The sequence below is a fragment of the Eumetopias jubatus genome, unplaced genomic scaffold (assembly GCF_037043125.1).
Source record: "Eumetopias jubatus isolate StellerSeaLion01/CBP00866 unplaced genomic scaffold, mEumJub1_p1.0 scaffold_17, whole genome shotgun sequence".
Classification (NCBI taxonomy): Eukaryota; Metazoa; Chordata; class Mammalia; order Carnivora; family Otariidae; genus Eumetopias; species Eumetopias jubatus.
In genome coordinates this window covers 40,625,789-40,643,468 of record NW_028274823.1, presented here as the reverse complement: position 1 = coordinate 40,643,468, position 17,680 = coordinate 40,625,789, and the positions used below count along the sequence as shown (strand labels likewise).

Below are 17,680 nucleotides of genomic sequence, written 5' to 3'. Positions count from 1 at the left end.
GCCTGTTAGATTATCTAGATTAGATTGGATCTCATTGATAACATTTTTAAATTCTGCCAGTTCAGCTTTCATTTCTGCTCTTAGAGACTCTATGTTACCATTAATTGATTTCTCCATTCTAGCTATTGTCTTCACAATTGCTAGCCTGAATTTCATCTCCAACATCTTGGTTATATCTGAATCCATTTGTAAATCTGTGGCATAAGTCATAGTCTCTGAGTCTTTCCTATTTTTGGGTTTCCTCCTCCTAGTCATTTTGTTGAGGGGTGGTTGAGGGAATGTATAGAATCCAAATTATTGACCACAACCCAAGCAAGATGCACCTATTTTATAGGGACCTTAGGGTTGCTGGCCTCTTGTTTTCCCAGCCTGTCTTCTTGGGGAGGGGCCTGCCGCACTGTCAGTCAGGCAACCCTGTTTGGGCAGAGTTGCCCTGCCCCCTGTGGGGGGGGATGGGCTCAGTGAAAACCGGTTTTTTGGGGCTTTTGTTCTGGTGGCTTTCCCTGTCTTTTCTGAGAGTCAGAGCAGAACAGACCGTTTCCAACCCTCTGCCTCAGAGCAGAGAGATCGCAGTCTGTTCTTCAGTGAGCTCTCCAGGCCACACTCTCCGTTTCTGTCTGTGCTGCTATAAATTGCAGTGTCCTGGGTTGTGCACCCCTTCCAGTGCTCCCAGTCCTTGCCTTCAGCTGGGGCACGTCTCTGCCCTTTGTGCTTCTAAGACCGCCAGCTGCCCCCAGTTCGCATGCGCTGCCCGCTGCTCGGGTTTCAGTCTGGGGGGCTACCCTAATGTCCTTTCCCCGCCACCACTGGTCTGTGCATCTGTGCCCCGTCCCCAGCGCAGGAGGCTATCGCTCACCTGCGGTGTAGGATCCCCATGGCCAGGCTTCCTCCCCCTTCCGTTTATCCTCCGATATCTGCCTGCAGAATCATGGCTCCCCACTTCGGACCTCGAAACCAACCACCTGCAATATTCTGTTTGTAGAGATCCAGATCTATCTTCTTACAGCTCAGGCTGATTTTGTTGGTGTTCAGAGTGGTCTGGTAGATATGGAGCTCAATTCTGGGGACCGGTTGGAATAGGGTCCCCTACTCCTCATCTTTTCAAAATCCCCCTTTATATTTCTTTTGACTCATGGCTTATTTAGAAGTGGCCTCCTTAGTTTCCAGACATGTGGAATATTTATACGTTTTTGTTATTGATTTTAGTTTAATTTCACTGTGGTCAGAGAGCATACTCTTAATGATTTCAAGCCTTTGAAATTAATTAAGGTTTGATTTGTGACAAACCATATCGGTAAATGCTACTTGCACACTTGAAAAGACTGTGTAATGAATCACTATATGTAATATTCTGTATGTATTAGTTAGGTCAAGTTTATTGTGTTGTTCAGATCTTTTGTATCCTTTCTGATTTTTTTTGTAGGGGGTCTGTTTTCTGTCCATTTTTGAGAGAGTGTTTATTTAAAAAGTCTCCCTATTTTGTTACAGATTTGTGTTTCTCCTTTTAGATGTTTATTTTTATTTTACATTTTTTTAAAGATTTTATTTATTTATTTGACAGAGACACAGTGAGAGAGGGAACACAAGTGGGGGAGAGGAAGAAGCAGACTACCCACTGAGCAGGGAGCCTGATGTGGGGCTGATCCCAGGAACCCAGGATCATGACCTGAGCTGAAGGCAGACGCTTAATGACTGAGCCACCCAGGCGCCCCTATTTTATATATTTTGAAATTGTCATTTGCTCTAATACAGATTTGTGTGATATCCAAGGAATTGTAGTATCTGTCTTGTATTTTAACATTTGCATGATTATAAAATGTTTTTCGTTATTTCTAGTAATGCACTTGTCCTAAAGTCTACTTTGTCTACTACTAACATAGCTATGCTAGCTTTCTTTTGCTTTGTGTTTCTGTTGTATATTCTTTCTATCCTTTTACTTTCAATCTCTTTATGTCCCTATATTTAGGATTTGTCTCTTCTAACTGGTATATTGTTGGCTTTATTATCTTTTTAATTTTATTTTTTAATTGAAGTATAGTTGACACACAATGTGTTGTCTTTTAAATCTAAACTGACAAACTTAAGTCTTTTACTTAAATTTCGTGTAATTACTGATATATTTGGATTTTTATCATCTTTGTTTTCTGTTTAACCAGCTGTTTTATGTTGCTCTTTCTCTCCTTCTTGTCCTTTTTTGGATTAGTCTATTTTTCCCTTATTTGGTTTTTGTTCTGCATTACTTTGTTGGTTATGCATCCTTACACTGGTTTTTCAGGTGATTACCCTGGAGATTATAATGTGCATCCTTAACTATTAAGTCCAATAAAAATGATGTTTACCACTTTCCTGTTAATGACAGAATTCTAGAATTATATATATAATAATATATATAACTCCACTTATATATCCAAACTCCACTTATATATCCAAACATCTTTTGTGTCATTGTTGTCATACATTTTAATTTTACAAATTTTTTTAACCTCTCCAATTGTTTTATATTGCCAATATTTTTATTTATATTTACCCACATATTAATCTTTTCTGTTGCTCTTTATTCTTTTCTGCAATTATGTGCTTTCCTTCAAGGATTATTTTCCTTCTATCTGAATCATTTCTTTTAGTATTTCTTTTCATTTGGGGTTTCTAACAATGGATTCTTTCAGCATTTGTCAGAAAACCTATTTATTTTACCTTTTGTATTTTGAAAAATGTTCAGTCTTTCAGAAATGTTATGGGACTTGTACAGTGGACACCCATGTACACTGTACCTTGACTCACCAATTAACATTTTTACATGTTTGCTTTCTCTCCTTGTTTTTTCACCTGATCCGTTTGGGAGATAGTTGCAGGTATCATTTCCCTCTAAATACTTCATTTTGTATTTATCTCTTAAGAACAAGGGTCTTCTCCTGCATAACCACAATTCAGTTATCATACACATGATTTATCATTGATACACATTCTGTCAGCTATATTCATATTTCTCTATGTCCCAGTAATGTACTTGATTTTATTTTGTTTTGATTTTTGCTGTTTTTAATCTGGGATCCAATCAAGAATCATGCATTGCGTCTAGTTGTAATGTTTTCTTGGTCTCCTTTTATACAGAACTGTTTCTAGCTATGAAAGTCCTAGACGACATCTTCTTCCATTACGAGGCTATTTCATTTACATTGAAAATCTGTTGTTTAGTGTCACCACCTTCATTAAGTATTCTAGTTAGATCTTCTGGAGAACTGGCTGCAGCTTTTACATCACCACTGTGGCTTCACCTTGCACTTTTATGTTATGGAGACAGCTTCTTCTTTAAACCTCTACTAATTTCAGACTTTTCTTCTGCAGCTTCCTTACCTCTCAACCATCCTAGAATTGAAGAGAGTTAGGGCCTTGCTCTGGATTAGGCTTTGGCTTAAGGGAATGTTGTGGCTCATTTGAGACTACTAAAACTTTCTCCGTTTCTACAATAAGGCTATTTCACTTTTCTTATCATTTGTGAGTTCACTGGAATAGCACTTTTCATTTCCTTCAAGAACTTTTTCTTTACATTTACAACCTGGCTATTTGGTGCAAGAGGTCTAGCTTTCAGCCCGTTTCAGCTTTTGACATACCTTCCTCCCTAAGCTTAATCATTTCTAGCTTTTGATTCAAAGTGAGAGATGCACGACTATTTCTTTCACTTGAACACTTAAAGGCTATTGTAGGTCTAATTTCAGTATTGTTGTTTCTCAGGGAATAGGGAGGCCCAAGGAGAGGAAGAGAGTCGGGGGGATGGTCTGTTGGTGGAGCAGTCAGAACACATACAACATTTATCAGTAAAGTTTGCTATCTTATATGGGTGGGGCTCATGACACCCTAAAACAATTATGGTAACATCCAAGATCACTGATCACAGATCAACATAGTAAATATAATAATGAAAAAGTTTGAAATATCGTGAGAATCCTCGAAATGTGACCCAAAGACATAAAGTGAGCAAATGCTGTTAGAAAAATGGCTTTGATAGACTTCCTTGATGCAGGGTTGCCACAAACCTTCAATTTGTAAAGAATACAGTATCTGCAAAGTTCATTAAAGCCAAGTATAATAAAAAGAGGTAAGCCTATAATTTTTATTTAACCAAAGGAATATTAACAGTTGTGTGAAGACAAAAGTGAGGATTTTGTGTGGCAAAGTAAGTTTCTTATTTCAGGAGCACCTTCTTTTCTTGGTATAGTGAAATGCAGTTTTTTTAATCAATAGTACTCTTTCACTGGAAGGTTGGGTTGTTGTGTTTTCTGATTTGGTGACTCCCTTTTGTGTCAGTGGATCCTTACTTTTATTTTCTTGCTGGCTTCTTTACCTTCACTGTCAAGTCTCAGTGGAGAACTTTCAGTTTACCCCTTCTTCCCCCAGAAGTTATGTCTTCTTGAAGCTATCTGCTTAGGCCCTGAACATGTTTCAACTCACTTGCTTTTGGTTTCCTAGTAGCTTGTGTTTTCATATCCTAGATCTTGGGATGCCTGGGTGGCTCAGTTGGTTAAGCATCTGCCTTTGGCTCAGGTCATGATCCCAGGGTCCTGGGATCGAGTCCCATGTTGGGCTCCTTGCTCAATAGGGAGTCTGCTTTCCCTCTGCCTGCTGCTCCCCCTGTTGGTGCTCTCTCTGTCTCTCTGACAAATGAATAAATCTTAATATCCTAGACCTTAAACCTCTTTTCAGTATTTTCATAATCAAGTGGGATTTTCTCCTTTAAGGGTTTATTTTATCTTTGTTCCATCAGCCCTTGATTATCCACACCTCTCTTTTTCTTCCTTTCTTCTTTTCCTTCCTCTCGCCCTCTCTTTCCCTCCCTGTTTTCTCCCTTCCTCCCTCCCTCTCTGTTTTACTCCCTTCCTTCCTTCCTTCCTCTCTGGCTCAACACTTTTTCTTGTCTCTCACCACAGGCATAAGCTTTGCAGATGAGTCTCCTAGATTTGGGTATTTTTCTCCTTATAGGTAATTTGAAGTTAATTTTATCTGTCCCCTGGCTTTGATGAAGGCATGAGTTATGGGTTATTTTATCTGCTTATTTGCTTGTTGATATGTATGGTTTTTTGGAGGATGCATGGAGAAATTCAGATTTAGGCAACCACTTTTAAGCTCTATAGCCCAGAAGTCATCACCTCCATTTTTGAAGAATACTTTTGTTGAGTAGAGAATTGCAGTTTGACATGACAGTGGCCCTAGGATAAAAGCAGCTACAGGAGCCAGCATATTTTTCCAGGGTTCTTTCTTTGCAGTTTTAGCTCCTCTAGTTCTTGCCTCAACTGGTGTCCACTAAATTATCTGGCTTTTCTTATATTTCTAGGTTGGGAGTGTTATTTAGGTCATCAGGTGTTCTATCCCATCCTGATGCACATTTCATCCAATATCTTGAGGCTTCATATCCTTAATTTTTAAATTTATCCATAACATCATGAATTGTCATAATACTTTTATTAAAACTTAGTGTATTAAGGACCCCTAGACCACTCCCCAATTTGATGATTTGCTAGGAAGACTCACAGTACCAGCATATAGGTGCATTCCTGGCTAAGATTTGTTGCAGCAAAAATGGTATGAAGTAAAATCATCAAAGGGAAAAGGCTCATGGCTCGAGTCCAGAGGAAACCAACCACAAGCTTCCCAGAATCCTTTCCCAGAAGAGTCTCATGGACATGCTTTATTCCTCTATCAATGAGTTGTGTCAACACAACTATGGAATATTGTCTACCAGGGAAGTGTTTTAGAGACTCTGTGCCCAGGGGTTTTATCAGGGGCCGTTGATGTAGACACCCTCTGCCTAGCGTGTACCAAAATTCCAGACTCCCAGAAGGAAAGCTGGTATTTAGCATAAACCATATTGCTTAATCAAACAGGTTAGGCACTTTTCAGTTAGAGTGGTGGGAACCCTCTTGAAATACAAGTTCCCAGAAGCTAGCCAAGGGCCAACCTTGCAAGCAGGCCTTTGCAAGGATAGCAGTTTAGGCCTCTTAACTCTTTTCTGTAGGACCAGAGTAGTCAACACTTACTCATCTTACTAGGAAAGATTGTTGGCGATCTAAAATAGGTCGGCAATATCATATCTCCTATAATCAGTGAGTTTTCTTCTCAGCAAAACTCTGACAAATAATCAGTAGTGAGGAAGATAAATAAAACAAAATTTGTCTTCTTTAACATTCTCAGGAAATCATCCTCAATGGAGAAAGAGAGCAAAATTCTTCTCAGTCATAAGCTTAAGATTTTAATCTTTTAAGATATTTTTAATTGAGGTTATCAAAATGCCAGTGTTGCAGTAAATAACATTTTATTCCTTCATTAATTTTCGCTAATAGGTAGACAAAATGACTGTGAGAAATTATATATTCACTCTTTTTTTTAGCCTAAGAAAGCTGTCATGGTAAAACCTCATCCACCTGTAGCTCCTCGACCTTCTAGTAGTTCTACAGCAGCTGCTCGCCACAGATTGTTAAGGGTTCTCCCCCACATTGGGCAGTCATGTTTACCTTCTCCTGAGAATGCGTATCTACCTGAAACTTCCAGCAATGCAGTTTCAAGTTTGGCAACTCTGCCCCCTGCTGATAGACCCATGTCATCTATCGCTAGCGATTTTCTTAAGGAAGATGATAACTGGGAGAGTAACATACTGTCTCATTCCAATAATAGCATCAAACTACCACCTCAGATACCCCCTATGGAGTTGGAAAATGACAAAGAGCTTGCTGATTCTGTTCTCCATCTTGGATCATCCCTGCCTCGGTGGACAAAACACTTTTCAGGAAATTTGTCATCTAATAATGAAGATGACACTGTTTTATTTTCAACTTCAGAAGAATGTGTAACTGAAGAGTCACTTCTACCTGAAGTGGGTTCATTTGCTACATTTACAGAAGGAAACACTGATGAACAGAGCAGTGGCTTGGAAGTCACACAGAAGGTAAATTCAGAGTTCTTACTCACTAATGATGACAAAGGGTTGAAAGCTGCAGAGCAGCATCTTAAACATTTTGCAAGAATGTTGAGTGGTGAATCAGTAGAAACTACAGTTCTCAACCACCGTGAATTAAGTCCTCACAAGAATAGACTCTTGTCACCTCTTCGCTGTTCTCCACCAGTGTCGCTCCATAATTCTCTGGTGAAATCACAGAGGCAGTCCAAATGTTTTGAGTCTGGGAATCTCCAGTCTTCTGCATCACAAAATGTGCTTCAGTCATTGGATGTTCGAAATATAACTGATTGTTCTTTCTCTAGGACTACTCGCTTTCGAGCTGTTAAAGTTGATTCACCCGGGAAAAGATCTGATATTATTTCTAAAGTTGAGGCTCGGGATATCACAGAAATGGCTAACAAGGCTTCCAAAGAGCCTGTTGGTTGTGTAAATAATATAGGTTTTCTTGCTTCGCTGGCCCGGAGTGCAAGCAGAGATAGCTTACAGAGCACACATGGAGCAGGCAGGCTTCGGACCTCTGGAATTGGGCTGTCTACAAGCCTCCAGCATTTTCAGGAGGAAGATCTTAGGAAAAATTCTCCCCAGTTAGAACCTACAGATTTTTTTCTAGTAAGTATTTGCCTTTCAGTATGCTCTACTAGTTATCCTTAGAGTCATTCAACATATTTAAAATTTGTTTTTTGTTTACATAAGTAAGGAGGCCTAAGGTTAAATTCTTTTCATAAGTTTCTCATAAAATGTTTATCTAGTTTGCAGAAAATATTTTGACAGTTGAATTTTAAATAATGTTTTAGTCCTAAATTGAGAGCTGTAATTTGAAAATAATTTTGTGCAATTTATAACATATTTTTAATGCTGAATATTTTTTTTTAAAGATTTTATTTATTTGACAGAGAGACACAGCCAGAGAGGGAACACAAGCAGGGGGAGTGGGAGAGGGAGAAGCAGGCCTCCTGCGGAGCAGGGAGCCCGATGCGGGGCTCGATCCCAGGACCCTGGGATCATGACCTGAGCAGACGCTTAACAACTGAGCCACCCAGGCACCCCTAATGCTGAATATTTTTATTAGTTTTTCCCAAATAAGAACTTTTATTTATGCCATCAAATTTCATTCTCCTAAGGAAAAATAATAAGTAAAATATTGCTGGATGTGAGAAACAGATTCCAAGTTAATTTAATTAAAAATTTAATTAAATGAAAGCCCAATAGCATTTCCATAATAAAATACAACCATAATAGTTTCTTAACTATAGGGAACAAACTGAGGGTTGCTGGAGGGGGAGATGGGTTGGGGGATGGGGTAATTGAGTGATGGGCATTAAGAAGGGCACTTGATGTAATGAGCACTGGGTGTTATATGTAACTGATGAATCACTAAATTCTACCCCTGAAGCTAATAATACACTATATGTTCACTAACTTGAATTTAAATAAAATCTTAAAAAATACAAGTATTTCATGTTTAGTGATCTTTTCTTCTGTTCTTCATTAACTTACCTCTGTAGATGTTTTGTGTTTTAATTATAGTCTGCCCGTGGTATTGGAATGAATGGAAATAACACAGCAGCAGGGAGAAGAGTAGGTAAGCTGCCAGTAATTTTGAAAGTATAAGCCTAACAATCATTTCATTATGCATACTGTATTTTCAGAGAAAAAAGAAGAACATTCTTTGTGGTATGTATGGAGTAAACTCTCCCTAAACTTTGTTCCACTTAGAAAATGATTATGAGAACTGACTATAGGACATATTTGAAGAATAAAACTAAAATTGAAATTAGGTCTCTGTTGCCTTGGGAAAAGATATGGTCTATGTGAAAAGATAAGAAGAATGAAAAATTATCATGTAATTCCCAATCCTTTCAGTCACTGGCCACTCTACAGCCAAGCTGGGCTGCTGGGTGGGTTTTGTGAAAGTATCCTAGAGAGGTGTTTCTTAATATCATGATCCAGTATCAAGGATGGTAGTAAGCTCCTTTTGATGAACCAGTTATTTCTGGATAAAAGGAAAGGACAGTCCTTGAACCAGCCCTTTCCAAAGCTCAGTAGCAGAAGTGGCTATAACATTAGCACTCCCTTCTTCCAGGAACACCTTAGAAGTGCACTGGCCAGTCCTTATTTCCAGGACAGCCGTTATTATCTCTTCTTTTGTGGTTTAATACCCAGACTAGGGATGGGAACTCACTACCAAAGATGTACCACCTTTGTAGCCCCGGAGTTCTCAAGGATACCTTATAAAAGTATATAAAACGGATGTGACAACCAGTATAATATATATTATGGTTATCACATGAGTTTTATGCCTTTAAAGAGATACTTAGGGTTTATTTTTCACTGCTATGTAAGGCCCAGAGTTTTAAAGTCTTATTATATCTACTTTTTTTCAGTTTTGAATTCTGGTAAAATATACATGACATAAAATTTACTGCCTTAACCATTTTTTTATTTTTTTTAAAGATTGTATTTATCTATTTGACAGAAAGAGACAGTGAGAGCAGGAACACAAGCAGGGGGAGTGGGAGAGGGAGAAGCAGGCCTCCCGCTGAGCAGGGAGCCCGATGCGGGACTCAATCCCAGGACCCTGGGATCATGACCTGAGCCGAAGGAAGACGCTCAATGACTGAGCCACCCAGGCGCCCTGTCTTAACCATTTTTAAGCATATAACTCAGTGGCATTAAGTACATTCACATTGTTGGACGGTCCATCTCCAGAACTCTTTTTATCTTGAAAAACTTGAAACTCTGTATCCATTAAACACTAACTCGTCATTCCCCTGCATCACCCCAGCCTCTAGTAGCCACCATTGTACTTTCTGTCTCAGTAATTTTAAATACTTTAAGTATCTCATATAAGTGGAATCATATAGCATTTGTCTTTTTCTGTCTGGCTTACTTCATTTAGCAAGGTTCATCTATGTTGTAGCATATGTTAGAATTTCCATACATTTTAAGGCTGAATAATATTCCATTGTGTGTATATACAGCATCTTGCTTATCCATATATCTCTGTATGGAGACCTGTGCTGCTTCCACATTTTAGCTCTTGTGAATAAGGCTTTTATGAACATGGATGTCCAAATATGTCTTTGAGACCCTCCTTTTAATTCTTCTGAGTATATACTCAAAAGTGGAATTGCTGGCTCATATGGTAATTCTATTTTTAAATTTTTAGGAACTGCCATACAGTTTTCCATAGTGCCTGCACTATTTTACGTTACCTCCAACAGTGTGCAAAATTTCCAGTTTCTCCACGTTCTTACCAACACTTGTTATCTTCTGGGTTTTTGTTTGTATGTTTTTTTGATAATGGACATTCTAACAGGTATGAGGTAGTATCTCCTTGTGGTTTTGGTTTTCATTTCCCTGATGATTAGTGATGTTGGGTATATTTTTATGTGCTTAGCTATTTGTATGTCTTTGGAGAAATGTCTGTTCAAATATTTTGCCCATTTTTAAATTGGGTTGTTTTGGGGTTTTTTTTGGTTGTTGAGTTTTAGATATTCTCCATATATTCTGGATACTGATCCCTTATCAGCTGTATGATTGGCAAATATTTTCTTCCATTCTGTAGGTTGCCATTTTACTCTATTGACAGTGTCTTTTTTTTTTTTTAAGATTTTATTTATTTATTTGAGAGAAAGCATGAGCAGGGTGAGGGGCAGAGGGAGAGGGAGAAGCAGACTCCCTACTGAGCAGGGAGCCCGATACGGGGCTTGATCCTGGGATCCCGGGATCATGACCTGAGCCGAAGGCAGACGCTCAACTGACTGAGCCACCCAGGCGCCCCTGACAGGGTCTTTGATGGACAATAATTTTTAATTTTCATGAAGTCCAGTTTGTCTGTTTTTTTCCTTTGGTGCTTGTGACTTTGGTGTTGTGTCCAATAACTCACTGACAAATTAGGGGTGCCTGGATGGCTCAGTTAATTAAGCATCTGCCTTCAGTGTGTCCAATAACTCACTGACAAATTAGGGGTGCCTGGATGGCTCAGTTAATTAAGCATCTGCCTTCAGCTCAGGTCATGATCCCAGGGTCCTGGGACCAAGCCCCACATCAGGCTCTCTGCTCAGTGGGGAGCCTGCTTCTCCCTCTCCCTCTGCCTGCCACTTGCCCTGCTTGTGTGTGCACTCTCTCTCTCTCCCCGCTCCTTTGTCAAATAAATAAAATCTAAAAAAATAAAAATAAAAAATAAATTATTGCCAAATCCACTGTCATGAAGCTTTCCCGCTATATTTTCTAGGAGTTTTATAGTTTTAGGTCTTACAGGTCGGTCTTTGATACATTTTGAATTAATTTTTTAAATGTATATATTTTTGTATATGGTGTAAAGTAAGGGTCCAACTTTATTCTTTCTCATGTGTATATCCAGTTTTTCCAGTGCCATTCATTAAAAAGACCGTCCTTTCCCCATGAATGGCCATGGGCACCCTTGTCAAAAATCATGTGACCCTATATGTAAAGGTTTCTTTCTGGGTTCTTGATTGCCTTTCTTTATGCCAGTACCACACTGTGACTATAATATATCTGTGTTTAACTCTAATTTGGCCTTCAGTGCTTTTTCACTTCTCTTCTCACTCTTCCTCTGAAATTGCTGTTGCTGAGGTCACCGAAGATGTCCACAGTTTCCAATCCAATGGATACTTTTGTATCCTTATCTTGTTTGATTATTGTGGCCCTCCTCCTTGAAATAGTTTCTTTCTTTTCGTTTCTCTTTTTTTCATTTCTTCTTTTTTATTATGAGCTATCATATTGTTGTAGATTTTTGTTTTGTTTCATTTTCTTAAACCTGAGTTTCTTTTTTTTTTTTTGAAAGATTTTATTCATTTATTTATGAGAGAGCAAGAGAGAGAGAAACAGCACGAGAGGGGAGAGGGTCACAGGGAGAAGCAGGCTCCCCGCTGAGCTGGGAGCCTGATGTGGGACTCGATCCCAGGACTCCGTGATCATGACCTGAGCTGAAGGCAGTCGTTTAACCAACTGAGCCACCCAGGCCCCTAAACCTGAGTTTCTTTTTTAACTTGTTTTACCAGCCCTCCGCTTGTCCCCAGGTATACACTCTTTTGGTTGTTTTCATTTAAGTCAAGCCATCAGCTGCTACCTGCAGTGATCATCACCTGAATTAGAGCTGTGTAACTTACTGCCATTTCCTTTCAGTAATAACTGTATCATTCTGAATTTCCTTGAGTCTGTGAGAATTTTGATATAAGTTTTATTTAATTGATTGCTAAGTTCTTCCGTTGATTTTCTTTGCTTTTAACTTACAGGGTCTTCCTTGGAAATCCTTTCCATCGTTTAGTCATCATTTTTAGGCAGAGATTACCAAACTTGTATCGAGAACACTACTCTCTTGGCTGTCTTTTCTGTTGGGTAAATTTTTATAGATCATTGTCTTAGATCAATTATTAGACTAGGGAATGCCAAACAAGTGAGTTATTCCAAATAACTTTAATCTTGTTTTGAAAAGCAACTTTTCACGTTGGAATTATTTTACTGACTTTTTCTTTATTCATATGTCCAATGCACTTTGAGAGAAGGCTTCAGAGAAGAATTGATAATTGATAATATGTTCTTACAAGATGAGTAGAATTTTACTAGGTTGACAAGGTGGAATAGAGCATTTTAGAAGAGACTGCACTTGTGAGTGGGGTCTGGTGCTTCTTTGAGAGTGGGTATGATGTGATAAATGACAGAAAATGACTCTGGAAGTTAGAAAGATATCATATTGGACATATAAGACCCTGAATGCCAGGGTAAAGAACAGTAGGAAACTCGTGTATACTAGTGGTGGGTCCTATCATGAAGTAGATGACTTATAAATGGTTTTATTTAAGAGGTTTATTTAAAAAGTTTATATAAAAGGATAGATGCATATATGGAAACCACTCTCGTAGGAGAAGACTGCGTTTGTGTCACTACGGTGTTGTATGTTTCTGCACATTCACAAGAATTCTTGAATGAAAAAGTTTGGGAAACATTAAGTGAGACAATTCCAAAGAAAGAAAAAAAATGAAAATATGACTACACTGAACTAAATTATTATCAACAGGTTATTCCATTGGGGAAGAATATTCTAAACCTGAATTTCAAAGATAATTGCAATTAATGAGTCTCCAGAGGATATCTGGTACTATATATGCCTTTCCTGTGTGTCCTTTGCAAATGCTTATCTTATTTTCATTTTTTAAGAAGTGGAAAGTACCCCATCACCTTGTTCTTGATAACTCTAAGTGCACTTGAAGAAGAAAGTGCTTATTAACTGAGTTAGCACTGAGTCATTTAGTTAGTTTCCAATTTTGTTTACAGTTTTAGGCAAGATCTAGGAAAGTATTTCAGACTGGTAATAAAGCTGACTTAATGTTACTGGGTTTGTATATCCAGCACCCAATCTGGGTGGCAAAACATATAGCACCAATTCTTTGTAATTCCAATTTTTTGAACGCTTGAAGGATTTTCAGAGACTTTTAGCTGCCATATAAACATTAAGCCCAGGCCTCCCAAACCTTTTTCAGTAGTGAATAGGTACCAGTACCACTGAGACTCTACCACTTTTCTTCTCATTCTTTCCCCCTTGTTTTCTTTGTTTGCCTCTTGCTTCTTGGCCTTTTAGTGCCACCAAGCACAGTGTGCTTGTACTGTTATTGTAACAACTATGGGCAGTGAATTGGAGCCTCTCTGCTTGAGTCAGGTTTGTTGGAATTTTGCTCAGTTCTAAGAGTATTTCACTTAGTAATTAAAGAAATTGATTTAATTATTTCTTTTTCTATTTGTTTATTATTTTTTAAAGATATCATTTATTTATTTGACAGAGAGAGACACAGCGAGAGAGGGAACACAAGCAGGGGGAGTCGGAGAGGGAGAAGCAGGCTTCCTGCTGAGCACAGAGCCTGATGCAGGGCTCGATTCCAGGACCCTGGGATTATGACCCGAGCCGAAGGCAGACACCTAATGACTGAGCCACCCAGGCGCCCCTATTTATTTATTTTTAAAGATTTTATTTATTTATTTTGGAGAGAGTGAGAGCACGAGCGGGGATGTGGGCAGAAGGGGAGGGAGAAAGAAAAAGTCTGAAGCAGACTCCGCGATGAGCAGGGAGCCTGACACAGGGCTCAATCCCAGGACCCTGAGATCATGACCTGAGTCAAAGGCAGACGCTTAACCAACTGAGCCACCCTGCAACCCTGATTTAATTATTTCTTATGTAATAACAGATGTGCTTTTTTTTAAATTATATTCAATTAGCCAACATATATCATTAGATTTTGTTGTAGTGTTCAGTGGTTCATTAGTTGCTTATAACAGCCAGTGCCCATCACCACATGTGCCCTCCTTAGTACCCATCACCCTGTTACTCTGTCCCCCAGCCCTCTCCCATCTGTAGTCCTCAGTTTGTTTCCCGGAGTCCAGAGTCTCTCATGGTTTATCTCCCTCTCTGATTTCTTCCCATTCAGTTTTCCCTCCCTTCCCCTGTGGTCATCTGCACTATTCCTTATGTTTCACATATGAGTGAAACCATATGATAATTGTCTTTCTCTGCTTGACTTATTTCACTTAACATAAAACCCTTCAGTTCCATCCATTTTGATGCAAATGGTTTTTTTAAGATAAAAAAACAAGTTGTTACAATAGTACAAAATTTAGTAAATATTTTTTGGAAAGGCAGTAGTACTGTGAAATTGAGCAGTGCACCATATTAGTCACTATTGATTATGGGATATTTTATGTAATTAATAACATTTAAAATTTTCAGAATTGCTTTTTATGTGTGAGAACTGAGTTGACCTTAAAACACTTAGAAACCTAAGGGAGAAAAATATATGTTATGTTGTCTAAAAAATGATAAATTGAAGTTTTGAAAGAATAAATAGGAGTTCCTGGATGGCTCAGATGGTTAAGTGTCTGCCTTCAGCTCAAGTCGTGATCTCCAGGTTCTGGGATCGAGCCCCATGTCAGCCTCTCAGCTCAGCAGCGAGTCTCCTTCTCCCTCTCCCTCTGCCTCTCCATTTGCTTGTGCTCTCTCTGTCTCTCTCTCTCAAATGAATAAATAAAATCTTTTTTTAAAAAAAAAAGAATAAATAACTTGCTTGTGGTTTGATGAATATAATTTCAGTGGTGTAATCAGGACAAAAAGACCAGTTTCATGATACTCTGGTGCTTCTTCTTGATGTAAAAGTATTCTTTTATTTTCCCTCTTGGGTGTTTGTGTTATATATTACATTTTTTCCTCTCAGAGGCCTCATAAAAATGATTTTGGTCCAGAAATTTTTTTCGATTCTCTGTCAAAGTTTGATGTACTTTACAATTACTGAAAATTGCCTTTGGAAGTATTCAGAAAAGTGTCAATGTGTACAGAAGTCCTGAAAACAATATGTCTCAGTCAGTAGAAACTTACTGCATCATTAAAAATATAACAGTTCTGCATCTTCACTTGTAGATTCTGTAGATAATTTTGGATATAAAAATAGCACAAATTATTTTTTTATGGCAAGGAAGTTTCCTGTGACAGGGATGTGTTTTATGTTTTGCTTAATACTATTTCACATTTAAAATGCTGTGCCTGTATTAATCAAGGTATTCTTTCTTTAAATAGGAGAATGTACTCATCACCTCCCACCTGTGAATGCCCCTATTCAAACAAAGAAGAAAGCAACAAAGCATTGTTTCCTTTGTGGGAAGAAAACTGGACTGGCTACTAGCTACAAATGCAGGCAGGTTGGCTGGCTGGAAAAGCTGAGATGCTTTCTTTGTGGTGACCCAGCATAGGGATACAGTATAACACATTCTTTAAATTGGCTATTCATAACATCATTAAGATGATGTTCAAATAGCAGTCCTCAGTTGAGCTCCTAATTGGTTAAAGTAAAGAGTAAGTAGACAGCTCCTGAGTTTATAAATCATGAGATCCTTTCCTGTCCTTCAAGTTAGGAGATTTAAATCAATGGGAGAATGTACTTCCTTTGTCTTATGATAGATATGCTTGGTTTTTGTTTGAATAGAACTTGGAAGAACCCCTCCTCCAAGATTGTTTTAAATTGAACAGAAAAGGAACTAAATTTAAAGTTATTGTAATTTAACCATTATATGGTACAGTTTTATTTGAAAACAGACCAATAGTATATTCACAAAAATAATTTTCTCATAATTATTTCTTTCATTAGCATTGATTAATATGTTCTGAGGACAGTATCTGCCCTTAGTTTGAGTGCAGGCATTAAAATTAACTGCTGCTTCTTAGAGTACATTTTATTCAAATAGAAACAGCTCATCTTGTTTGGTAGAAATATTTTAAAAATCCTTTCATAATTAGTTTTTTTTTAAAGATTTTTATTTATTTATTGAGAGAGAGAGAATGATAGAGAGCATGAGAGGGAGGAGGGTCAGAGGGAGAAGCAGACTCCCTGCTGAGCAGGGAGCCCGATGTGGGACTTGATCCCGGGACTCCAGGATCATGACCTGAACTGAAGGCAGTCGCTTAACCAACTGAGCCACCCAGGTGCCCTCATAATTAGGTTTTATGTGATTTTCTTTTGAGACTTTCTCACAAATTCAGTTCTCCCAGGTTTATTAGTTATAAGAGAAATGATAGACATATTTATCAGCTTTTGCAGTTTTACTGCTTCATAAAGATCTGTATCCTGTTTCATTCCATAATAGATTCTTTATTATAAACTCTCATATTCATGATAGTTAGCTTTTTCTTTTTGGGGTACTTTTGCTGGTTTATGAGCACAAGGGAAATGTGTATGGTGAAAATTGCTAAGAGAACCAGAGGGCTCCTATTGGATACCCGAAGTCAAGCTCTGATCTTCCAAAGAGATGAGCCTCTATAGAAATGTGACATTCACATGAACTTTTCTTGTGCTTTAGATGTGGAAACAACTTCTGTGCATCTCATCGCTATGCAGAAACTCACAGCTGCACCTATGATTACAAGAATGCAGGGAGGAGATACTTACAAGAGGCAAATCCTGTCGTTAACGCACCCAAACTTCCAAAAATCTAGCTCTTGCTCTGCGCCTAGGAATTGTATTACAGTGACAGAAGAAATATTGTTCAGACTGCATTATTTTTGTTCGACTCCAAAAGATTTGCCAAATGACAAAAGCATACAATGCATACTGTTGGAGAAAGAATACTACTGTATTTGACATCTTTATCCTTTGGTGAATCAAAAGTTTTAAAAGTTTTAAAAACTTTATAATGATTTAGCTTTGTTATTGCATGTCTTGTGTTAACTATTTTATATTTGATACTGCAATTTAATAGACAAGTCTTCAAAAGATGCACTTTAGGAAGTTATCACTGACTATGTAACCAGCTTCCACATTGCACAGAAATGTGCCGTCATGCAATGGCTCTACTCAAATCCACCACTTTTTTGAGGGGTGGTGGGGGTGGGGATTTGTTTGTTTTTTTTTTAAAAATGTGTGAAAATTTATTGAGTTTACTAGCAAGTTCCTTTTTATTTCAAGCTGCTTTTTATAAAAAGGAACATTTTGTTTCCCAGTGTGATTTTAACACATATATATTTCTTCCATATTCAGATTGGCATTCAGATATATATCCATTCTATAAAACACATCATGTTAATCATACTATATATTTCTTAAAATACTACTTTTTGAATGGTAGTTTTACAATAGGAGGGGTCTCATTTGTTGCCATTAAATACGGAATCCAACTTTTCACTTTTTGAAAAATGGCTGCATTTAAAACAAAATCTCACAACTTGGTTTG

The 17,680-nt window shown here is 38.0% G+C and overlaps 1 protein-coding gene across 1 annotated transcript in view; it reads left to right on the top strand.

Moving 5' to 3' along the window:
* ZFAND4 (zinc finger AN1-type containing 4) overlaps positions 1 to 17,445 on the top strand; it is a 91,558-nt gene extending 74,113 nt beyond the window's left edge. Inside the window, exons 7-10 of the mRNA XM_028098728.2 lie at positions 6,383 to 7,558; positions 8,477 to 8,531; positions 15,534 to 15,651; positions 16,811 to 17,445. Of these exons, the coding sequence (XP_027954529.1) occupies positions 6,383 to 7,558; positions 8,477 to 8,531; positions 15,534 to 15,651; positions 16,811 to 16,946 (1,485 nt within the window). The 3' untranslated portion in view covers positions 16,947 to 17,445. The remainder of the gene's footprint in view (positions 1 to 6,382; positions 7,559 to 8,476; positions 8,532 to 15,533; positions 15,652 to 16,810) is intronic.
* The last annotated feature ends 235 nt before the right edge of the window (positions 17,446 to 17,680 follow it).